The 24,976-nt window shown below is 48.3% G+C and overlaps 1 protein-coding gene and 1 long non-coding RNA gene across 2 annotated transcripts; both read left to right on the forward strand.

Moving 5' to 3' along the window:
* The first annotated feature begins 1,050 nt into the window (after positions 1–1,050).
* Positions 1,051–3,350, forward strand: TSKU (tsukushi, small leucine rich proteoglycan). The gene has a single exon (XM_004683226.2). The coding sequence runs from the start codon at positions 1,132–1,134 to the stop codon at positions 2,200–2,202; it is 1,071 nt and encodes a 356-aa protein (XP_004683283.1). The 5' UTR covers positions 1,051–1,131; the 3' UTR covers positions 2,203–3,350.
* A 16,795-nt stretch (positions 3,351–20,145) lies between these two features.
* On the forward strand, positions 20,146–24,914 carry LOC105853666. Its single transcript, XR_001145456.1, has 3 exons — positions 20,146–20,268; positions 20,897–21,016; positions 24,357–24,914. It is a non-coding gene; the product is annotated as an uncharacterized LOC105853666 (long non-coding RNA).
* The last annotated feature ends 62 nt before the right edge of the window (positions 24,915–24,976 follow it).

The following is a 24,976-nucleotide window of genomic DNA, read 5'->3' on the forward strand; positions in this document are numbered from 1 at the left end:
GCTGTCCCAGCCAGGGGTGGGGGCATGCAGAGAGAAAGGGCTTGGGAAAAGTGTTCCCAGTGCCCACAGGGAAGTCCAGGGGGGTGAAGGGTCAGCCCCTGAAGGACAGACCCGGTAAGGGGACTTAGGGCTGTAGGCCCAGCCTTTGTCAGCCAGCCAGGGGTAGTCATTGCAGCCCCCCATCAGGAAGACAGCCTCCTTCGGGGAGACTGGAGTGTGGGTCTCAGGCCTGGCCCAGCCACTGCCGGGAGCCATGCTCCTCTGTAGTCCACTTAGTTCTGCCACCAGAGCTTGCGGAACCCTGCTCAATCTCGATTCCCTCTTCATGAAGTGGAGAAAGAAATGGCTGCCTTGCAGGGTGCTTGTGAAGGTTGAAGGAGGTCATGAGTGGGGCAGCTAGCCTGGCACGTGCTCTGCAGGGGTGAAGGGAGCCCCCGAACTCTAACCCTGAGCTGCAGCCCCGCCTTGGGAGGACCAGCCGTGCGCTGCAGGCGTAGTCTTGGAGAGGTCAGTCGCAGAAACCATCTGGTTCTGTGGGTTTCCAACTGGATTCCCTTGTATCTATAGCAAAGAGGAGGTGCAGACACGCAAGGTTCCAGGTTCCACGCTCACTTCAGACTGAACAGGCCTGCTTTCATCTGCTAATCTTATTTAAGAAAGGATCCTGGGGGCCCTCCCTGGTGGCGCAGCGGGTTAAAGCACAGCACTGAGAATCTAAAGCCACTTCCTCATGAGTTCGATTCCCGCCTGCCCCGGAGGTGACCACATAGCGTGGCAGACCTCTCCTGGCCCGCCCGCTGCTCCCCTCAGCAGTGTACTTCGTCGATCTGCCTGTTCTGCTCCCCACTCTGTCTCTGGTGAAGCCTCTCACCGCCCCTGAGCCTCTGGCCTGTACCCCAGTTCTGTATGCACAAATAAATAAATCTTAAAAGAAAAAAAAAAGAAAGGATCCTGTTGCTTCCAGTTTAAAATCCACTTTGACCTAAATGACTTACCATGTAGATGGGCAAAACTGAAGCCAGAGAGACATTCAGGAAAACATCCTGGGTGTCTTATGGGGTGGGGTGGAGGCATCTGGTTCGGGGTGCCCGCCGCCAGCCCTCACCTGTGGTTGTCTTTTCAGCCCCCACCATGCCGTGGCCCCTGCTGCTGCCCCTGCTGCTGCTGGCTGTCAGTGGGGCCCAAACAACCCGGCCATGCTTTCCAGGATGCCAGTGTGAGGTGGAGACCTTCGGCCTCTTTGACAGCTTCAGCCTGACGCGAGTGGATTGCAGTGGCCTGGGCCCTCACATAGTGCCCGTGCCCATCCCTCTGGACACAGCCCATCTGGACCTCTCCTCCAACCGGCTGGAGACGGTGAACGAGTCAGTGTTGGCCGGGCCGGGCTACACCACGCTGGCTGGCCTGGATCTCAGCCACAACCTGCTCACCAGCATCTCACCCACAGCCTTCTCCCGCCTTCGCTACCTGGAGTCGCTCGATCTCAGCCACAATGGCCTGGCAGCCCTGCCAGCTGACAGCTTCGCCAGCTCACCCCTGAGCGACGTGAACCTTAGCCACAACCGGCTCCGGGAGGTCTCTGTGTCTGCCTTCACTCCCCACAGCCAGGGCAGGGCACTGCACGTGGACCTCTCTCACAACCTCATCCACCGCCTCGTGCGCCACCCCGGGCAGGCCAGCCTGCCCCCACCCACCATTCAGAGCCTGAACCTGGCCTGGAACCGGCTCCACACCGTGCCCAACCTTCGGGACTTACCCCTGCGCTACCTGAGCCTAGACGGGAACCCGCTGACCGCAGTAGGCCCACGTGCCTTTGCGGGGCTGACTGGCCTCACGCACCTGTCACTGGGCAGCCTGCAGGGTCACCCCCAGCTGGAACCCTATGGCTTCCATGAGCTGCAAAGCCTGCAAGTCTTGGACTTGTCAGGCAACCCCAAGCTCAAGTGGGCAGGTGCTGAGGTCTTCTCGGGCCTGGGCTCCCTGCAGGAGCTGGACCTGTCGGGCACCGGCATGGTGCCTCTGCCTGAGATGCTGCTCCCTCACCTCCCAGCGCTGCAGCACATCAGTGTGGGCCAGGGCGTGCGGTGCCGGCGCCTGGTACGGGAGGGCACCTACCCCCGGCAGCCTGGCTCCAGCCCCAAGGTGGCCCTGCACTGCATAGACACCCAGGAATCTGCTCCCAGAGGTCCCAACATCTTGTGACGAATGGCATGGCCTGGGGCCACACGCTAGACTGCCTCCCTGGGCTTACTTGGGTCCTGGATAATTTATATTTAATGTGCCAATGCCAGTTTGGACTCTGTGGGCCTGTGTGGCGGCATCATCACCAGAGCTGTGGACCTGGGAAGAGGCTTTGGACCTGGGACCTACACCCTGGGGCATAGTTCGCCACTTTGTCTATGTTGCCTCCCAGCCATAAGCAGAGGGTACTCGATGCCAAAACAGAAAGAAGCCCCCTGCTCCCTTCCTTTCTTGTCCCCAAAGTGCCTTCCCTCAGGCTTGGGCACCTGCCAGGAGGAGGCCCTGCGGGAGGTTCTGCTGCAGGGCAGGGGTCAGGTCCATAGCCGAGCGCCCCCGTGGGCCCATGGTCCAGCCACTCAGGGGCATGGTTTCTGTTAATGACACAGCCTGCTCTTTGCTCTGGGCATGTGAGGCCTGTTTCATCCTCTTCTCTTCCCCTAGAGCCCTAGGTAGACGTTTAATTATAGGAAAAACTGGAGAGAAAAAGTCCACCTTCTCACGTGACACCTGAAGAAACAGACCTAGAGAAGGAACAGTGATAACCTGAGGCACTGCAGCGCTGACGAGGCAGCGTCCTGCACCCAGCTGGGGCCCTTCCTCTCCCCTTTCTGGGCTCCCCACATCCTACTGTTTGTACCCTATAGCACAGGGAGCAGGACAAGCAGGGGCTGGTCTGGGTGGCTTAGATGGGGTTATCACCTGTCAGAGCCTCTGGAAACTTCAGGCTTTGGACTCAGCTTGACCTGTTTCCCATTCTGGGATGGGGTCCTTAGACTGGAAATGCACCCATGATCCCTTGAGGTACTTACTGCCTTTGGGTGCTCTCCTAAAGAGCCGATGAGGTCCTGGAACCCCACTGGCATTAAGTCCTGGTTTCAGCCCCCACGGGCCCTGAGCCCCAGAGGGCCCACAGCACATCTCACCCTGCTGAGAACACAGAGGAAGGAGGCAGGGCACCCCAAACCCATGTTTGTGCTCTACGCTCGCAGCTGCATCTCCACTTTCCAGCCCTGGGCTCTTTCCTTAGTCTTCATTTTGTAAAAGTTGTTGCCTTTTTAATAGATTGTCACTTTCAACCAACACCCCACCCCTGCTGGCAAGGGATGGAAACATGTCATTTGTAAATAAAAAAAAAGTTGCATTTGTTCACTTTTGTCATGCTGTGTCCCGGGATGTGTAGGGCGAGGAGGTGCTGGCAGGGAGCCAGCCGGCAGCAGTCATGTGGGCATCGGGCTGGTCCCACAGATTCACCCGTGGACAATGAGAGCTCTGTCCTCCCCCACTGCCCCCACCCGCCATTTAACCGTCCTTGATTTAATCAATACTATAGAGTCCCTCTTTCTATCATTTGATCAGATTCCACCAACATTCCCTGGATGGGCTCTGTCCTGGGCAACCGCACCCTGAGAAGCCCAGTGACCTTTTAATCTTGGGGGAGTGAGGTAACAGGAGTTATTCAGGTTATTTCTTGCAGCTTGTGCCTTGTCCACCTTCATCTCCCTTCTTCTGCCCCTCCAACTCCACGAACTCATCAGGCCCTTGCATACCTCCACCCTGCTCAGGCTGTCCCTCTGGGCTCTTGCGCTTGCTCCCTGGGTCAACTGAGAACCCAGGACATTCAGCCCACAGGTATGGGTGGGAAGCTTGCCCAGCTTGTCACCAGCTCTCCCCACAACACCATTGTCTGGGGACCTGGGCTGGCACCCATGGGTGAATATGGGATGGGAAGAGGCATGGGAGGGGGGTGTCAGGGTGAGGCTCAGCCCTTACAACCCACAGCTGGTTCTTAACCCTTCCACTCCCTGGGAAGAGAGACTTCACCTGCTGGAGCTGCAGAGAGATACCTGGGAATTTCACCAAGTAAGGTTTGAGCCACCCCTCCCCCCCCAAAGCTCCACTTGAAGAAGGAGCCCTTGGGGAAGGCGCATAGGCATCTTAAGCACAGGGACAAAGCAGTGCTGGACACAGGAGAGGAGAGGCTATCGCTCCAGCAGAAAACCACTGAGCCCTAAGGCAGCTTGCACATGTGCCAAGCGGCAGAGGTAAATGTCCAGCAGGAGGTCTGGCCAGGACCAGCCACCCTGCCGGCTCCTCCTTCCTTTGGGGCGTCACCCTTCTTCCTCCACTTTAGCCTGCCTCCAGCTGCCCTAGGGAAGAGCAGAAGCCCCGCCCGGCGCGGTCTTGGCGATCCGGGCAGGGGTGAAGGCAGGGTTTTGGGGGCGTCCGAGGGCCCCTGTGCTCGGCTGAGGAGACGCCCAGCTCCCAGCGCCGCCTCGTGGTCGCGCACGGCCAGACGCGCTATCCCTCTGGCTTGGCCTGACTGCCTTTGTCCTGCCTGCTCACCCACTCCTGAAATCCCGGGGCCAGAAGAGGGCACTAGAATCTTGCGAAATTATAGAAAACAGCGCAGTGGTTCTGTTTTACACAGAAAAGAGTTAAAGTCCTAGATCCATCACGAATCAGTTGTAGGCCTTTGGTCAAGCCACTTTAAACCCTCTGAGCCTGGAAAGTGGGGTTGATATGTTTTCCACAGAATCAAGTACAGTGCCTGGCACACAGTAGACTCCAGAACTGCTCCCGTCCTCATTGCGTAGAATGAAATAGAATTAGGAAATAGATTTCAAAGCCATGTCCCCTTAGACTCATTCTGACCACTGGCTGGGAACTGAAGACTTAGTGAAAGCTTAGGGTTGTTCTGTGGCTCACAATACTAGACTCCACAGGAATTTTGCTCTGTGTGCCTAACGCGGGCTAGGCTTTTATGCCTTTTCAGTTGTAATTCAGAGGTGGAGCGACAACTCAGGCAGTTTGCCATGGTGGGCCCCATCTGGGGCACAAATATTTCCATGTGTCTTATTATTAACTTAACTGCGGTTTACTGGGCATGTGTTTCTTAGACTTGGCACACTTTTACATCCTCCCACAACCACTGCCTCAGGTACTGGCACCTTACAGAGGAGAACCATCTTGGACCTGGCTTCATCTCTCAGACATGAGCCCCTCACTCTTGCCAGTCCTGTCTCAGTGGCCCGGGCCAGCTGTGCCCATGTCACCGAGGGCAGAGGAGGTCTGAGAAACCAAAAGCCACTAGACTCCATCTAATCCTCGTTGAAAATAGGGAATGCTGTATAGCTCTAGCTATTCATAATCAGCCCACTAATGATAAAGCTCAAAGTCAAAAGGTCTTCCTCTCCTGCCGCCAGTTCACAGATGGGTACAATGTGGCCCAGGAGGAGCAACTCAAGGTCACATGGTCAGCAGGCAGGATTTTGTGCTTCAGAACTGCACTTATTATTTCTGAGATCTCTATAAAGTGAAAATGGTGGGTCGCTAGTTAAAAAATGATTAGCAGTTTCAAGATGTCAAGAGCAGAGCATGGGATCAAAGTCCTACTGTCAAAAAGCAGAGTCTGGCTGTGCCCGTGTGGATGTGTTACCCAGCCCTTCTGCAGGCCAGAGAGTTGGTTACACTCCTACCCAAGCATTTCCTCCCATGGGTGTTACGACACCATCCTCTCATTCCCCTTACTTGTCTTGATCAAAGAATGTTCAGGAAGAGAAAAGGCAGAGGGAGCAGAGGACACTACCCTCTTCAGCTGCCTTCAGAGATGTTTCTCTGGACCAGACTGCCTGGCATACCTAACATTCAACAAGAAAACAGAGTTTACAGACAATAGCGTCTTGCCCATCCATACTTAGTGTTCCATTCTGGCTAATGTTCACCAGGAAGTTAATTGAAATTATGACTGCTTTGTGCATCAATTCTACTATTAACCGACAAGTTGACATCTGGCTTGGCAAATGGCCCTCCAGTTAAGGCACGTGGTCTGTGTTTATTCTTTTAGTCATTTATCTAGCAACGGTTGTCTTTATGGAGATTATTGTGTTTGTTAATATTAGCAGAAAATTCTTCCTATGTTTACTGTTTAATCACAAAGTTACTTATTATTTCATTCTGTATAACCATGAGATAGTCAAAATGCTCATAGGAACATACCAGATATTTGTGTTTCTTGATATATATACATCTATGTGTATGGAATGTGTACATATCATTGCATACATTATACAATAAGACAGAAAAAAGAGAAACTGGTTAAAGACAAAAGTGTCAACTAATTTTCTAAATGGCTGACTTGTAGAAGCAACATTTTGCATTAATGATTAAAGGCATCAGCCCATCCTGTTCAGACAGAGAAATGGAATAATACTTCAGCTAAAAAAAATCAAGTTACCTAACAACTTAAATGCCCCAAAACAGATGAATGGATCCAGAAGATGTGGTATATGCACAATGGAAAACTACTCAGCAATCAAAGCAGATAAACTCATGCCATTTGCAGCAATATGGGTGGAGCTGGAAGGGATTATGCTGAGCGAAATAAGTCAGAAGGAAAAAGATAAATATCGGGTGGTTTCACTTATATGCGGAATATAGAGAAGTCAAACAAAGAGTCAGGATAAAACCAAAATTGCAAGCTAGTCATAGATCTGAGGCATGCAACAGGGAGGAGGAGAGAGAGGGGTCAAAACACAGGAGGAAGCACGAGGGGCTGCGGTGAGGGATCGTGGAGTCGGTACTGTTAGGAGTCGGTACTGAAGGGAGAAACCAAGATAGTATCCAAAAATTAGGACTGATGTAAGAAAATAAATATTTAAAAAATATATATTTAAAAAAAATTTTTTAAAATATTTTAAAATTCAAGTAACCCCCCAACCAAATTCCCAGAGCTAAGGGAATTTGCAAGGGCTTCTTGAGGCGATGCAACTGGTGGCTAAGACAGGCTCCGAAGTCAGGCTGCCGGTGCTCAAAACCAGGTCTGCCGCTCAATAGCTGTGGGGCCTGGGGTAAGCGACCTCTCTTGGAGCCTCAGTTTCCACATCTGTAAAATGGAGATAGCAGCTACCTCCCAGAGTTGTTGAGGAGAATAAGTAAGTCAGTGTGCAGAAAACACTTAGAGCCTGGTAAATATAAATGCCATTTAATAAATAATATGAAATACTATTTTATGCAAAATGCTTTTGTCAAACTGGTAAGTAAGCTGTGGCTCAAAATCCTCTCAGGCAGGGTTTCTTCAATCTTGATTCCATCTTGCAGGTGGTATTTTGGAAGCTGTTATGCTTGAGAATTTGTCTGAAAAGAGGTTCCACCCTTCCCACCAGAACATTTCAAATCTGCCCCACCAGACAGCTCCCTTCTGACCCAACACTTACAAGGACCCAGTCAGGAACTGTCGAGAGGAAATGAGTGATCTGCGGTGTCTGGAGATGGAGGAAAATCTCTCACTTGCCTCACTCTCCCAGACAGAGCTTGACTCCATGAGGAATCCCACTTTGGCTCTTGACTGAAACTGCAATTGTTGCCCGGAATTCTTGCGGTTGGGCAGGGCGCCAGGACAGCAAGATTGGCTGGGACGAAGTTGAGCGTCTGTGTGGGTGCAGGGCATTCATTCACTAATGGGGGGCAAGGGGTACCTAACCACTTTCTTAAAATTGTGGTACACCCTCAACATTGTTTGTAAGGTGCCATGTAAATATGACAGTTACTACAATAATGATGTTGGGGGTGGGGTAGGGTGAGCAAAATGGAGGAGGAGGTCAGAAGATGCAAACTTCCAGCTATGAATAAATAAGTCACAAGGATGTAATATACAGCACAGTGACTGTAGTTAATAATATTTAAAACGTGCTAAGAGAGGCCTTACAAGTTCTTGTCACACACAAAACAGTGTAACTCTGTGTGGTGATAGATGTCACTTAAACTTACTGCACTGATTATTTCACAATACAGTTGCCCTTGAACAAGACAGTTTTGAATGGTGCAAATCCAATTCAATGAAGATTTTCTTGTAAACAGACACCATAAACTTACAGTGTCGATAATACTGTATAGTGCTTCAAAGTGTATTTTCTCTTGCTTGTGATTGTCTTTAAAAAAAAAAAAAGTTATTTATTTATTTATACATACAAGAGCTGGGATATAGGCCAAAGGAGGTGAAAAGATTCACCAGAGACGAGTGGGGGGTACAGTAGGCAGAGCCACTGAATACCCTGCTGAGAGGAGCAGCAGGAGAGATAGGAGAGGTCTGCTGCACTAGGTGGGTCAGCTCCTTGGCTGGGGATTGAACACGTGTTGCAGTGGCTGGTGATAGCTTGATAGTGCTGAGACTCAATCCCTTCACCACCAGGGAGGCCCACTTCCTTATGATTTTTTTTTTTATTTATGCATACAGAACTGTGGTACAGGCAGAGGGGTAGGAACGGTGAGAGGATTCACCAGAGACTGAGCGGGGAGCAGAACAGGCCAATGGATGAAGTACACTGCTGAGGGGAGCAGCGGGCGGGTCAGGAGAGGTCTGCCTCACCATGTGGTCACCTCCGGGGCAGGCAGGGATCGAACTCATGCGTAAGTGGCTTAAGCTTCTTAGTGCTGTGCTTTAACCTGCTGCGCCACTAGGGAGGGCCCCACTCCCTTATAATTTTAATAGCATTTTCTTTTCTCTAACTTGCTTTGTTAAAAGCATATAGTATATGATACACATAATATATGAAATACATATTAATGGACAGTTCATGTTATCTTTAAGTCAATAGCATGCTATTAGTAGTTTCGGAGGAGTCGAAAGCTATCCTCAGATTTTTGACTGGGAGGGGGCAGAACCCCCACCCTCGTGTTTTTTCAAAAGTCAACTGCATATACAAATACTGAATTTTTGTACATTATGTTGCACAGCTAAAATTAACAACATATTTTGTCAACTTTACTTTGACCAGAAATTTTAGTAATGACAATGGACAATGACCCTCGCGGCAAATTGTGAGACTCACAAAGAAGGTAGTTGAGGAATAAGTTCTTTCACATACGCTGCCTTCCCCACCAAGCACGGTGATACTTTGCTATGTTGGAAGCCCTCAAAGAACCACATTTCTTAGCATCACGGCCCTGTGTTGTCCCTGCCTGTGTACTCGAGTAGGCCAGTGATTTGCTTTAGTCAATAGAATAGAATAGAATAGAATAGAATAGAATAGAATAGAATAGAATAGAATAGAATAGAATAGAATAGAATAGAATAGAATAGAATAGAATAGAAGTGGCTCTGGACCAGTTCCCAAGTCTTGAGAGGACACGGCTGTTTCCACTCGTGCAATCTTGGGATCCTTCTCTGTCACATGTGGAGCCTGGTGAGACCATGTGGAGAAGTCTGGAGGCTCCCTGGAGAGCGCTCAGCTGTCTGGTATCCCTGCAGAGCTCAAACTCCCACAACCCACTAGCTTAACATACAAGTGACCACAGCGAAACCCATAGAGGAATCAACCAGCTGACCACAGCCTTGCTTGCAGAAACACAAAAAAACCATGGAGTTATTTCTTAAAGGACAAAGGATAACTCAACCAAACAGCCAAATCACAGGCTCCAGGTTTTCCTCTACTGCCTCTGGCATCCCTGGAGAAAGAACGCTAACCACGCCGTGCGGGACTAAGCAACCAAAGACGCAAAGATGCCTAATGACAAAGCCAGATGGACCAGTCCGAAGGGACTGGGCAGAAAGGGGCCTTGAAAGGAAGCACATTTATCCAGTTTTCAGTTCACTCTGCATGTGAGTTCATCCTTGTCATGTTTCTGATCACGGTCACCAGGCTTGTATCCCCTAAGCTAACACTCTCCTCCCAGCACCTGTGCCAGGCCAGACAGATGACTTGAGTTCCCCCAACAGACCCCTTCATATCCAGGATTCACCTTGTCTCTTCTCCCACCCCCAACCAGGAACTGGAAAAATAAACCCACTGTCCAGCTAGGGGAACTTCTCCTTCCCTCAGGGAGTTTCCTCCAGACCAGAGAACTTACTTGAGGGGGACTAAGGCAAGAACAAGGTGGTCACTAAGAGGGGAAGGAAGCCAGAGGGAAGCCAACCAGTCTGCCTGCAGCAGCTCTCCAGGGGCGCCCTGAGACAGGCTTAACTCTTGAGACTTCCCACAGACTGCGAGCAAAGTCACACTTAGAGCGGGCTTTAAATAATCTTCCCACATTCAAACACAAATACTGTCATTCCCTTGACTCGCCCCTCCAGTCAGTGAACTCCCACATCATGCACAGACACATGAAGGTTGGGGTGGGGACCAGGGCAGTGTGTGGAGGGAGTGTCCGGGGCTCTCAGCAGACTCCCCAGAAGCAGCTACACAGAACCTCCCTCTGATAACCGAGCTCTAAAGGAAGCTGACCCTGGAAGGCGTGGGGGAGGAGGCAATGATTGCTTTTCTCTCACCCCCGCCAGCCTGCTGGCTGACAACTTATCTGTCCTATCTCAGCATCTTTACCACCTCTGCAGCTAGGCATCTGCTGAAGACCTTCCCCAGCCCTTCCCAGGCAAGGTCAGATGTTCTTCCTCTGTGATGCCCTCGTACCTCTTCCCTCTGGAATAACACTCATCACATTGATTCCCTGTGTATTTTTCAGCTTCCTGTCTAACACTGAGGACAGGGCCTGTGGTTACCTTGTTCCCCAAAGGGCCCCTAGCTTCCAGAATGGTGCACACACTTGGTTATCAGCACACACCTGATACATAAGTAAAATGAGTCTGTTACACCCTTTATATTGATGGTTAAATGAAGGCTGAGCGAATGACTTGCCCTAGGCTGCACAAACCAGCTCTTGAGACTTCCAGTGTTTGCTTCCACCCCTCCACAATATGATCCTTCCTTCCCCAACTTCCCTTCTTCCCATCATGGGGCACGAGTGAGCACCAGCATGCCTGAAGTTGGGTTGGTAGTGTGGGCCAGGAAGTCCATGTGGTTCCACCTTCTCCACGCCACGTCTGCTATGACCTCCTCCCTTCTGTCCCACTCCTCACCCGCAACACAGCAGCCCCACTGGCTATGGAGAGGCGATCTGCCTCTCAGCCTGTGTTTCCAGCTCTAAGAGGAGTCAGCCTAGGTGGATAGGAGGCACCTTCCAAGTGAGGGTCTGAGAAGGACTGGTGGGCCAGCTCCATGCTGCCTGCAATGTAACACAAAGCACAGAAGCACCAGGAAGCCATAGAAATCTCTTTTTTTCTCAAATGTACCAGAATTTGATCTCAATGTTACATAAATTTTTAACTTTCACTATTTTGTGTGTATATATGTATGCGCATGTGTATGTATGTGGGCGTTTTCTTTTTCTTTTTCTTTTTTTTTATTTTACAACAGTTTATTTTTGCATCATTTTGTACTTTTTTTTTCCATCTCAATTGTAATCCCTGCAGGTTTCCCATCACTCTCTTTTTTTTTTAAGATTGATTTATTTATGCTTACAGAACTGGGGTACAGACCAGAGGTACAGGGGCGATGAGAGGATTCACCAGAGACAGAGTGGGGAGTAGGACAGGCAGATCAATGAAGTACACTGCTGAGGGGCGCAGCAGGTGAGACAGGAGAGGTCTGCCACGCCATGTGGGTCAGCTCTGGGGCCAGGGATCGAACTCGCACTGAAGTGGCTGCGACTAGTTTGCAGTGCTGAGTCCTAACCCGTTGTACCACCAGGGAGGGCCATGTGGTCATTTTCAAATCTGAAAAGAAAAATCCAGATGTCAGGTTTGGGCAACACTTTGAAGTTTACACAGATCTTATGTATCACAGCCATACTTTATTTGCTCACAGAGTTTTGTGAAGACAGGGCAAGGATAGCAATAAACCCATTTCACACATGGGGAAATTCATGCCCAGAGAGGAGATGGCAGAAACTGGGACTTGTTCTCAGAGAATTCCCAATTCTGTCCTCTTCCTGCTCCTCCACAGAGATTTGGGTTGAAATGCCACCTAAAAGGGGGGCAAATATATGACTCAGCTGGTAAGCCTGCCCAAAGAGCTTGCTTACTATGGTAGGGGAGATGTCATGTGATGGGAAGTCCTTTCTCTAGGACCTGAGATGAGAGATGACAATAATCAAACTCTGGAACAAAGGCAACGGGATGCTCAGAGAATCCCTCAAAGGATTAGGGTAGCCCTGGGGGGTGGGTGTTGACCCCAGTGTTCAGGATACCCCCCCCCCACACACACACACTTTGTAAGACCTGCTTATGTCAGCAAGACACCCTCATCCTGGCCACAGGGCACCCAGAAGTGAACCAAATCCAGGCCTGGCCCAGTGCTCTCTGTTCACTGAATGCAAGATGGGAAGGGGCTGTGCAGGCTGGATCGGAATGTAGGTCCCCATCTGACATCAGGGCAAACTGGGGGAACCTTTCCTGCCTTCAGCTGTGCAGCAGGGCTGGTTGGGATAGAACCCCAGCCTCTGACTTGCCAGAGCACTGTGCCCACCAGAGGGCGCTGCTTGGGCTGTTTGCTCCTTTTCTTCTGTGCTGTTGTCTTTAGAGCCACGCCTGAGATTAACGGTGCCCCCAACCCGATCCCCGCAAGCCTCCAGAGCACAGAAGCAAATGCAAAGATGCTAAGGAAACAGGGGCTTTGGGCCATCACTACCATCCCAGTGCTTGACATTGTCCCATCTGATAAAATCACTTCCCCTCTTTGTATTTTACAAATGTTTATTTGGGAATTCAACAAATAGTGTTTATATGTTGATTTATTTCATTCTAACTGTACAAAAAGTTGTTGACAGAAAAGGAAACAGAGGCTCAGAGAGATTGAATAATTTGCCTATGGTCACCCAACTGAGAAATGACAGGTTTTTAAATATTTGAAGCAAAACAATTAAAGCAAGTCTGTCTGATTCTGGAGACCATGAAGAAACTACTAAATCCATAAAATGCAAGGTAGAAAGTCAACCATATGGCACCAGAAAACAGAAGATATGTCAGTTCCTTGACTGTTTTCTCACAGGAGTCTAGACTGGGTTTTGGTGGGTTCATTGGAATGGAAGCATTAGGGTCCTTACAGAGAAATCAAGGTCCTAGGCCTGGCTCCAGTTGCCCTGACCTGGGCTCCAGCCCCTTACCTCACCCACTGACCAGGGTCAGCCAGCAGCAAGCTCTGTACCCTCTGTGGTTGTTCTCATGGCCAAGGACAGTTGCTCTGTGGTGGGGAAGCTCCTCCCTGGCCAAGTCTTCATTCCTCCACTTCTTGGGTAACTTGCTCAAGGTCCCTCAGTCAAGTGGGCCTGGACTGCAGCCTGGGTCAGAGGACCCTTTTACCAGGCCTCCTCTGCTCGGTACAAGCTCAACCAAAGAGCTCCCATGGGCCTCTGTTCTCCACAATTGAGGGCATGTGTGGCCCCCAATCAAGTTATGGCTTTTTTTTTTTAAGGTTTTATTTATTTATACATACAAAACTTGGGTGCAGGCCAGAGTTGCAAGGGCAGTGAGAGGATTCACCAGAGACAGAGTGGGGAGCAGAACAGGCAGAACGATGAAGTACACTGCTGAGGGGAGCAGCAGTCAGGCCAGGAGAGGTCTGCTGCACCATGTGGATCACCTTCGGTGCCGGGGATCTAACTCGCACTGAAGCTACTGTGGCCAGGGTGTAGTGCTGTGTTTTAACCCGCGGCGCCACCAGGGCCTCAAGTTGTGGCTTTTTAACAGGGACCTTAGAGATTTAATTAAAAGCATCTGGTTATGTGGGGACACCCAGGAGTGCAGGTAAGCTGGGGGGGACATATTTTGCTTCTCGAATCAGAGTGGCAGGGGAAATTGGAGGCACTTTGCACCCCATTGTTTCTGTCACTTTCTAGCTGCAACACCACAGCCAATGCATTTTACCACCTGGATCCGGCTTTCTCACTAGAAGCAAGGACATGTTCACATTCAGGTTCCAAATACCATGACTGACATTATAAAGGCTTCAGGGAACATCAGCTTCTTGCTGATCCCCATGTACCTTGCCGTTCAAGGTACATATCCCAGCACAAAGTCTTGCATTGGTTTGACTGGTGGGTACTCATGTCACACTACTACCTTCATCCTTTGATTTCTCCCTGCTGCCCTCTCCACCATCCATTCTCATTTAGGCCCCATGAGGTTTGGATCGTTATTTCACTGACATTCAGCAGGGGGCGCTGTAAAGCAAATTACGCCAGTGCGAAGTGTAGCCAGAAATGATGGAGTAGAAAGAATTAAGAGTAACAAAACCAGTAACGCTTATCTAGCATCTGACACGGATTTAATGCTTCACAGAAATTGCATGTCCACTATTTATTTTAATCTTCACGAAAATCTTGTAAGACGTTAGAATGATGCAGTTAGCTCTCTTTACAACAGAAGAGACCAAAGATCAGAGAAGAGAGTTTTTTGGCTAGTCGAGGGCCCTTCGCAAAGGAGAGTCAGCACTGACTCCTGCGCCGGGCCTGGTTTGAGCAGGTAAGTGAGAAGACACGGAGAAGGAGAAGAGGAAATAGGAGCACAGAATCCTCCTGTCTGCCCTTAACCCTGGCCATTAATAATCGACAACTTAGAATTAGAACCCCATGGAGGGCCTCCCTGGTGCAGGATCTCGTCTGAGGGCTATCAAGCTGTCTATCGCCTGCTACTGCAGCATAGAGTTTGATCCCTGGCCAACGAGCTGGCCCACATGGCCCAGCAGACCTCTCCTGTCTTGCCTACTGCTTCCCCTCAGCAGTGTATTTCAGTGGATCTGCCGGTTCTGTTCCCCACTCTGTCTCTGTCTCTTACCCCCTGCACCTCTAGCCAACACCCCAGTACTTGTTTGCACAAATAAATAAAAGTAAATCTTTAAGAAAAATGAACCGCACAGAGATCCCACTTGCAGTGCATTTATTTATTGTGAGGATGTGATCTGTCCTAGCAGTAGCTCAGTGGCCAGCTCAAGAAAGAGAACATTGGCACAGACTTTGCTGAAGAGCAGTGCCCCAGAGATTTCCACAGTCATTCTACTTCTAAAAAGTTCTTCTTAGAAATACTCATAGAGAAATAAAAAAAAATTACCTGCAAGGATACACATCTGTATTCTTCTTTATAGTAGTAAAAAAAAATCTAAAGGCTATAATTATGATTATAACTATGACTACTATAAAGAATCCTGTTGGATTAAAAATTTTGTAATTGTTCATTAATTCAATAGAGTGGCTGTTAGAGTAACTTAGGATATGTCCACAGACAGAATATTGGCCACTTGTTAAAATCCAGCTGTATGTGGGCAATAACAAAAAACCCCTTCATCCATGTAGAAGCAACAGGACCCAAAAGCCAGAAAATAAGGGAGAAAAGGAATAAAAATGAGGACTGGTGGAATGAACTCAGGATTAACTTGCTATCAATTTAAGACAGATTTAAAATTTAACCCTATATGTAAATCACACATTAACCTCAGAACAAAAATAATTAGAGGAAGCAGAGATAACAAATGGAAAGAAACAGTACTCAAAAGGTAGCTTTCAAAACCCTTTATCAACTTCACACCTTATAAAAAATTAATTCAAAATGAATCATAAGCTTAAATGTAAAACATAAAATTGTGCAACTTTTAGGGGAAAAAACAGGAGATAAACATCAAGCTCAACAGCTAGGAAAGAGATATTTTAGAGTTAATATAAAAAGCACAATGCACACAAAAAAATTGATTAATAAGATCTCATCAAAATTTAAATTTTTGTTCTGTGAAGGGATTAAGAAGACAAGATATAGGTGAGGATAAAAACAGTTGAAACTGGGCCTCCCTTGTGGTACAAGGGCTAAAGATGGTGTTATCAAGCTGCCCCCAGCCACTGTGGCAAGAGTTCAATACCAGCTAGCCAAGGAGCTGGCCCATATGGCACAGCAGACATCCCCGGTCTCACCCACCAGCTGCTCCCCTCAGCAGTGTGTTTCAGTGGACCAGCCTGTTCTGTTCCCCGCTCTGTCTAAGGTGAATCCTCTCACTACTCTGTGTGTACCTCTGGCCTATACCCCAGTTTTTGTATACATAAGTATGTAAATATTTAAAAAAAATAGTTGAAGTCACATGTCTGATGAAGAAATTGTGTCTAGAATATGTAAGAACTCTCAAAATTCACCCGGAAAAAGAAGAAACACTTCTTCCACAAAAAAGAACATTCCAAGTAGGAAAGGGTCAAAAACATGACTAGGGACTTTAAGAGCTGAAATTACCTATTTTCTTTCTGACATCAGGCTTCAATGTCCTTTTTTAATCTCAAAACCCAAATATGCCACCTTTGCTTACATATTTGTGCCTTTTGAGGTGACTGTCTCTGAAGACTACACCCTGTGGTCTGTGCCACCATAGATATGGTGGCCACCACAGATATGATTTTATGGTATAAAATCAAAAGGGGGGAATTGTTAAGGGGAAGGATGTCCTAAGGGAGCTGTGCAGAGTTTGTGGACTCCACCCCCTACTCCAGCTTTCTGGACTCTACCCCCTACTCCAGTGACCGAAAACTACAACTCCCAGCAGTACCAGGGAGAGAACTGCGAGGACCCAAGGGTGGAGCTAAGCAGGCATTCTGGGACTTTGGGGGATAAATAGGGCACCATTGTGTCTCTTGCTCTGTCGCTCGGATAACAGCTCTCTGGATGGTGTGACTCGGGGCTTTCAGTTAGTTACCAGAGCTCCAAGTCAGCTGAGCCGGTAAGATATTCCAGTTGTTGTTTCTTTTCTTTTCTCCTTTTGTAAATAAACCCATTTTGACCCTTTTGTGTGTGTCTGCAGTACAACTGGATTTTAAGTGCTTGGGTGAGGACCCACAGACAGGCAGCCCAGTTCACACTGGGTGCCCTGTAACAGTTTGTCACCAAATAGGTAGCTTTCAAAACATCACACCTTATAAAAAATTCATTCAAAATGAATCATAGGCTTAAATGTAAAACATTTGGGAAAAGATGTTCAATGTGGCCTCAGTAAAAGTCAAGTTAAAACCACAGTGAGACATCACCACATACCTCCCAAAATGGCTAAACTGAAAGATAGTGGCCACACCAATACTGTTGAGGATGTAGAGAAACTGAAGCACTCAGGCATTGTTAGAAATGCAAAAAGAAAGAACTACTGTGGAGAAAACAGTTTAACAGTTTGTTATCAAACTTACAATGCATGTACCATATGACCCAGCCATCACAATGGTTGAACCAACCACTGGAATATTATGCAACAATTAAAAGGAGCAAATTACTGATAGAAGCAACAATTTGAATGGTTGTCAAGAGTATTAGGCAAGGTTATAAAAGGCAGTACCCTGTCGTCCCTAGTGGTGCAGCGGGTTAAAGCACAGCGCTGAGAAGCTAAAGCCACTTTAGCATGAGTTCGATCCCCGTCCTGGAGGTGATCCACATGGCGTAGCAGACCTCTCCTGACCACTTCTCCCCTCAGCAATATACTTCATCAATCTGCCTGTTCTGCTCCCAGTTATGTCTCTACTGAATCCTCTCACTGACCCCACACCTCTGGCCTGTACCCCAGTTCTGTATGCATAAATAAATAAATCTTTAAAAAATAGGATAAAACCTGCAAAAGAATACTTACAGATGTGAATAAATATTCACACATCTGCAAATAGCTTAAATAGAAATTAAAGTGGTACAAAATGAGATGTGATTTGATACACTATTTGGCCTATATGTAGAAATGTATACATATATGCATCAAAATGCAATTTAAGAAGATATGGCAAAATGTTTATAATGGTTAGTTCTGGATGGTGCAATTGGGTAATTCTACATTTTCTTCTTTGAGCTTACCTGTTCCATATTTGCTATGATAAATACGTATTGTTTTTGAAAAACATGCCCAAAAAGTTGTTTTGAATGCTGATTGTTGGTAATTATATGACTTTCCTAGATTACAAGTCTTTTTATAACCATGTTCTTAGAAAGATCAGGAGAACAGAGGTTATTAGTTAAAGATTTGGGAGCTGCAGCCCAGGCAGGGGGTCTACTTAGCCCAAGCCTCATCCCAGTTATATGCCTGAGTGAAGAGTGGAACTCAGGTCTCCCAGCTCTGATCTTGAGCTTCCACCATCACTACCCTGTGCAGAGCATGATGATGGGCACAGAGAAGACTTCAAAGGTAACAAAAGTCATAGCTCACATAACATTCGATCCAATCCCACCATCATCTACATTATGCCCCCAAATGGTCCAGGTCACTGCTTACAAACTCCCTGTGACAGGGAACTCACTGCCTCTGAAGGTGACCCCTTCCTCTCTAGAGCTGCTCTAGCTCTCAGTCAATTGTCCGGCATTCCTACTGACCCCAAATCTATGCCCACACCTCCACCTTCCTTCAGTCCTCTTAATTCTGTCCCTGGACTACACAAGTAAGCTTAACAGACACCCTTTCCTGTGGTAGCCCTGAAGAATTTAAGAAAAAAAAATCTTGCTCGGTCCCTACTTCCTAGGGGTGGAACTCCAAACTGTTAATTTTCTAGGTACAGATCCTGAAACCCAAAGAAACTGGATGCCTTGCTTACCGAAGGGCACAGAGCAATTTCATAGATGATAGTTGTGTGTCTGCCACGATACAGCACTCTGTTGACTTTTAAGATGGCTGCCATTACTGTCACACTGGTGTACCATCTGGATTCCCCTGTCAGGATTAGGAAGAGGAAAGGAAGCACAGGAGATGCCTCAGTGCCCGGCCTGCTCTGGAGCCCAGGTAGGGCGTCTACTTATCCTAAGCCTCACAGAGATACAACCATCAACCTGCCTTCTGCATGCCCCAACTCACATGCCTTGGGCCTACGAACTACTTGCAGGCCTCCCCAACCCTTCAGGTCTCACCAGAAAGGCCTGTGGAAGAGAATGAGAGGAAGGAAAACACTGTTTCTGCGCCTCCTGTTCTGAGGCGCCCTTGTACAAGTCACTTCTCTTTCCTGGGACCTCACTTCCTCATATGCAAACCAGGGTGCAGGTCCTGTCCCTATATGACATCAGGACCCCCATGAGGCTCCAGTAGGACCAGGAATAGAGAAGCACATACAAAAAACAGAAACCTGAGGCCGATAATGGAGGTGGATATCGATGTTTGAAGTGGCCCGAGACCGCCTTCCTTTTCTTCTCATCCATTCATCCAGTCCTGGACCTGGTACTAGGAATATAGATGAACCACTGGTAGTAGGGGAACCACCTTCAGGAGTAGCCAGGTAGCCAGGTAAGGTGCGGGGAGTGAAGGGGAGGGGAAGAAGCAGCCTGATGGAATATAAAGGAGTAAACCAATGATAGTATGATCAAGTTCAGGGTTCTGTGGGAGAATTCAGAGATACAGAATCAACTCAGTCTATGAGGTATAAGGAAGGAAAAAGCCAACTTGGGCTGAGAATTGAAGAAGGAATGCTGCGAGTTTGTCCTGGTAGACAAATGGGAAAGATCATAGGTGACTAATAAAAGCAAATTGTGGTACTGATAAAGGTTTTCCCTTCAGGTCCAATCAGGGCTTTCAAAGGTCTAAGCAAAGACCCAGAGATGTCCTGGGGAGACTGGGCATGGGAAGAGGCTGGTTCTGTTTCAATGCTCTGAGGAGACAACATTACGTAGACCGTAGACTGGAGAGTTTCGAATAAAAGGCCTTCTGGGTCTTTCAAAAGTCTGAGATTCTGAGCTGAAGCTGATTAGAAGGAAGACTGTTTTCCCTCCATACCAAGAGGCGGCATCATACCTCGTGACTAAAGAAGGATTTGAGCCAAAGTTGCACAATCACAAAACTCTCAAGTGGGCTTTGTATGCTCTTGCAGCCAACCTCAGTCATGCACAGGCTTTTCTTCCCTGAGGGCCCTTCATGTTTCCAGAATTCAGTTTTTATTTAGCATCCCATTCTGAGCCGCTCCACAGAGGGCCTGGGCCCCACTCCTCCTGCCAAGATGAGAATCTGTGAAAGAGCACGTGGGAGGGGAAGGATCCAGGAAGAGCTGCCAGCCAATGGCCAGGGGCCTGGCAGCAGAAACAGCCCAGCCAGCACCCTGCCCCCCGACAACTCCCAGCAAGCACCCATGCCCTACAGAATTCTTTTCTGGTTCTGACACATGGTCACCAATTTCTTCCTTATGCATCAGAGACCTGCTCCCTTAAAACTCAGGTTCAGTGAGCCCATTAAACACGGTTCTCTTCTGCCAAGAGTTGAAGCTGTTGGGTTCTCTCTTTGCTCTCAAGTAAGTAAACTAAATACCACCCAGGTTCCAAAAAATTACTCAGAATGGAGAGGAAGAGGAGTTGAGGGGAATCTCTAGATCAGTTCTTTATGCTTGTCCAGAGAAAATGGCGTCTGAGCTGGGACTGAGAGCCTGGAAAGGAGAGACCACAGACTCGGTGACTGGTGGGGCGATGAGACAACGAGAGGGGTTGGGGTGAATCCAGGCTCTGGCTCAGTTGATGAGTTAGTTGGTGGTAGAAATGCAGAAGGAAAAGTTAGCTGAGGGGCATATGTAACCAGTTAACAGCCCATCTGCTCTTCAAAATTCACCTTTTATAAATAACTGGACAGTCAAGAGAGAGGGAAAGATAAAGTTTTGTATTCATGATAAGCAGTTGCATTGTGAAATACCAACTATGGGGAAGCAGTTACAATAGTTAATGTTTTGAAACTGGGCAGAAAATGTCTTGCAAAATCATCCGAGTTTTTTTGTTTGTTTGTTTGTTTTTGTAAAAGTGGATGTACGTGTCTGTGTATGAATTTTTTGAACAAAGAAATAACAAATACCACTATGTGCAAAGTGGTCTTGATAAATCAACAGGAATTTTGGCTATCCCCTTTGACGATGTTCCTCATTCTTTTGTAAGAAACCACAAACATTACATATCTATGTCCTCTGCTGTAAAGAAGATGTGGAGTCTGGACTGATGGTCCCTTGGAGCAATGGCAGAGTCTGAAGGTGCTTCTGCCCCCGACCACTCCACCATGTGAGTGTGTCCTCCCACCTGGTGTCCTGTCTGTGGGGAAGCAGCCCTTGGGCCCAAGCAGCAGCTGAGTGTCTGGTGTTCTGGGTTCTGACTGCACCATTTCTCTTAATCCTGGCAAGTCAGAGGCATCCAGTGAATATCATCAGGATCTCTAGCTTAGGAGCTCACTCTAACTGGGCTGAGGTCAAGATCCTGGAGCAGGAACGGGATAAAGGTGAGGGGCTATTGAGCTGACCTAGAGATACAGGATAGATATTAAATTTAAAAATGTAATAGGACCTCGCTGGTGGTGCAAGGAGTTAAGTCGCAGCGCTATGAAGCTATCCGCAGCCACTGCAGCACAAATTTGATCCCAGGCCAGCGAGGTGACCCACATGGCACAGAAGACTTCTCCTGTCTCTCCCGCTGCTCCCCTCAGCAGTGTATTTCAGTAGATATGTCTATTCTGCTCCCCACTCTGTCTCTGGTGAATCCTCTCGCCTCCCCCCCATACCTCCTACCCCTCAGTTCTTCAACACACACACACACACACACACACACAAACAGGGTCCTTACTAGCTCTGTCTTGTCATCCCCCGCCCAAAACTCATTAGTTTCTCACACTTCCCCCCAAATGCCCTGTGCACATACACAGGGTGTCTTTGGACACTTGACAGAAATCGGCAGAAAGTCCCTTAGCACGTGTTATTCATGTTCTCTGATTACAGAATAACAGCTCATTGTTTTTTCTTCTTTTCCTGAAAACCCACAATGTCGAAGCATCTGGGGATTTTGAAGTTGGCGGTGACCTTGACAGTTTTGGTTGCTTTGGGGGACACTCAGTCATCCACTGGTATTTCATGGGCCTGAGTGGGTCTTCCAAGAAGCTCCACCTAATCACCCTGACATCTTGAGAAGGCATGGCTGCCATTTCCTGGCAATTACTCTTTCCCCTGGGAGAGAGCCCTGGGTCCATATGCAGTTTTGTTTCAGTTCTTTTCACCCATCTTAAGGAGCTGCTCCTCTGTGGCAGCCCACTGCCAGGCTCAGGGGACACAGCTTGGATTTGCTTACAGTCTCAGGGTAGAGACAATTTGCAAACCCACCAAACTTATTAAGTAGGCAAGACTTCAACAGAGGGCTGTCTATTGTCCAGGGGTGGAGTGCAGGGATGGGGGCAGAGAGAATAAGCAACTGGACTTGGTAGGTGAGATCAAAGAAGGCATGGTAACAAGAGGTGACATTTGAAGTTTAAGTTTTGACTTTTTTTAAAAAAAAAAAAGATTATTTATGCATTAGAACTGGAGTACAGACCAGAGGTGCAGAGGTGGAGAGTCAGAGTAGGGAGCAGAACAGGCAGATTGATGAAGTACACTGCTGAGGGGAGCAGGGGGCAGGTCAGGAGAGTTCTGCTGCTCCATGGGGGTCACCTCCGGGGCCATTGAACTCACACTGAAGCGGCTGCGCTTTAACCTGCTGTGCCACCAGGGAAGGCCTAAATTTTGACATCTTAAGGCTAATATTCAAAGGTTTATCAAGGAGTTGATGAAGTAACAAACATCTTCAACAAAAACAGAGTGGCCTGGGCCCTCTCTGATGGTGCACCTGGTTAAAGCGCAGCACTGCAAAGCTAAAGACACTTCAGCACGGAGTTCGATTCCCAGCAGAGTTTGATTCCCTCCCCGGGAGGGCATGCGGTACAGCAGATCTCCCCTGTCTCACCCACTGCTCCCCTCAGCAGTGTACTTTAGTAAATCAGCCTGTTCTGCTCCCCACTGTTTCTGGTGAATCCTCACACACACACACACACCCCTATACACTTATGGACCACACCCCAGTTCTTGTATGCATAAATAAATATTTTTTTAAATGTTATTTAAGGTAGAACTCTACTTTGCTGCTCCCCCGCCCTGCCCCACCTCGTCCCCGCCCCCACCAGGCAAGGGTTGGAAGAGTGCTATTTTCTTGGGCCCTCCTATGCCTTGCTGTTGGGGGCAAATGCCAACCTGGCAACAAGTCTCTGGGCTGCAGTAACCTTCTGCAAGCACCCTTCTCCACAGGAATTCTGGAGGCGATGGGAAGGAACAGGGTTTCTTTTCCCTTCTTCTCTGCCCTTGAGTTTTCCTAAGATTGCACAATCAATTGAGCTAGGGATAAGGTTTCTGTATAGGAGGATCACAATGGACCTGGAAGGAACCATTGTCTGAGGGGAAGTTAAAGTTCATTGTCTCAACATTTCAGAACATCTAGAAGAGAAAGCTTCAGGATCTTTCCTAAAGGGGGAGCCTCCATGAGGACATGCTGCAGTTTCCAACTTCCCTTCCCCTGCTGAGATTCACACTTCTCTTTCTCAACAACCCGCCTTTTCTCAAGCCACCCCACCTGATTCTACTCCTACCACACAGAAATCCAGTTCCCCCCACAGGGAAGGAAGTCTTGCTCTCTGGACCCGCTCACTCCATTTCTCCAAGTTGGCCTCATTCAATCAGAAGAGTTAAGTTCTGTCCCTCAGCAGGGAAGGGAGAAGAGAGGATGTGGTGGTTGTCAGGATGGCCTGCCTGCGAGGGCCCCAATTCAGCTGAGCTTGGTGGATGCCCATTTCCTAGAGAACCGTCAGGGACAAGGACCTCGGAAACCCCAGGCCTAATTCCCAGTGGATTTCCTCTTTGACTGTCATTTGTCTTTAACCCCAGAACTACTTACATTAAGTACACTATCCCCAAAGGAGAAACTGTCGGAGAAACAGTCTAAACACCCAGTGAGCAAAAATAATTCCATTGAAGGAGTAAGGCAGGTGTTCTATTACCCTTTCCCACATTGTCTTCCTAGATAATGTCCCCCACGGCCCCCCACCCCTCTCCTGTGTCAGCATCCCCTGGGTGGTGGGTGCTAAGATGCCAGAGCCTTACCCCAGACTTGCTGAATCAGAGCCTGAAATCTATGCTTTTAACAGGGTCATCTTTCTTTACGGGGGTCCAACTAGGTGTTAGGTCCATTAAGTTTTGGGCACTATTGTCTCTTGCTTCTCACTCTTATAAAAAAGGAAAGACTCAGATTGAACATTCCAGTAAGAATTTTATTAAATTCTTTAGTTCTCCTCATGGTGTGTGTGTGTGTGTGTGGTGTGGCAGATGTACAATATGTGTGTGTGTGTGTTAATAGGCAGCAAGTGGGAGGGGGGAGCAGTTTCTCACACTACACACCAAATGTTCAAGGTGCTTATTTCTTGGTAGTGGGGTTCGTATTCGTTTTTGTTCTCCCTTATCTGCATTTTTCAACACTTCAACAAGAAGCATATATGACTTACATAATGAAAAGAAAACATGGTAGAAGAAGTAACCATGTTCCACTTTCTCTTCAGGCCACCAAACCCTGCTAGTACCGGCTGCCCTTGCCTGGCTTGCAGCGAGCTCACACACTGCGTCAGGAGCTGCACTGACCGTGGGGCCATCTGGAGACACAGGCCTGCCCTGTGCTGTCAGCCAAGGTTTGCCCAGATGGCCTGGTAGGACCTTCATGGGAATCTGAGCATTTAACTCCCAGGGTTCGAGGCACTTTCAGAGGTGGATCCCAGCCAAGATGGGGGAGCCAGGAGGAGGTGCCAGCTCTGGAAAGAGCCCAGGATGGCACCCACCCAAGTCAGCCCACTCAAGACAGCCGCCATGGCCGCTCACTTCCAAGCATGCTCTATTGCCTCTTGAAATCAGGAAACAGACATGAACATCTAGCAAGTTGGTGTTTCTTGTTTACCCGAAAGGCTTTTGCTAAACCTGCAGGTTACACACAGAATGGGGCACATGGCCTGTGCCATAGTTTTCTGATAATTTCATAATTTTCTGATGCCAGAAAATTGCTTATAAAAATTGAATACAGGCCCTCCCTGGTGGCGCAGCGGGTTGAAGCGCAGCGCTGAGAATCTGAAGCCACTTCCGCATGAGTTCGATTCCCACCTGCCGCCTGCCCCGGAGGAGACCACATGGC

Source organism: Condylura cristata, unplaced genomic scaffold, assembly GCF_000260355.1.
Source record: "Condylura cristata isolate star-nosed mole 26May11 unplaced genomic scaffold, ConCri1.0 scaffold00015, whole genome shotgun sequence".
Classification (NCBI taxonomy): Eukaryota; Metazoa; Chordata; class Mammalia; order Eulipotyphla; family Talpidae; genus Condylura; species Condylura cristata.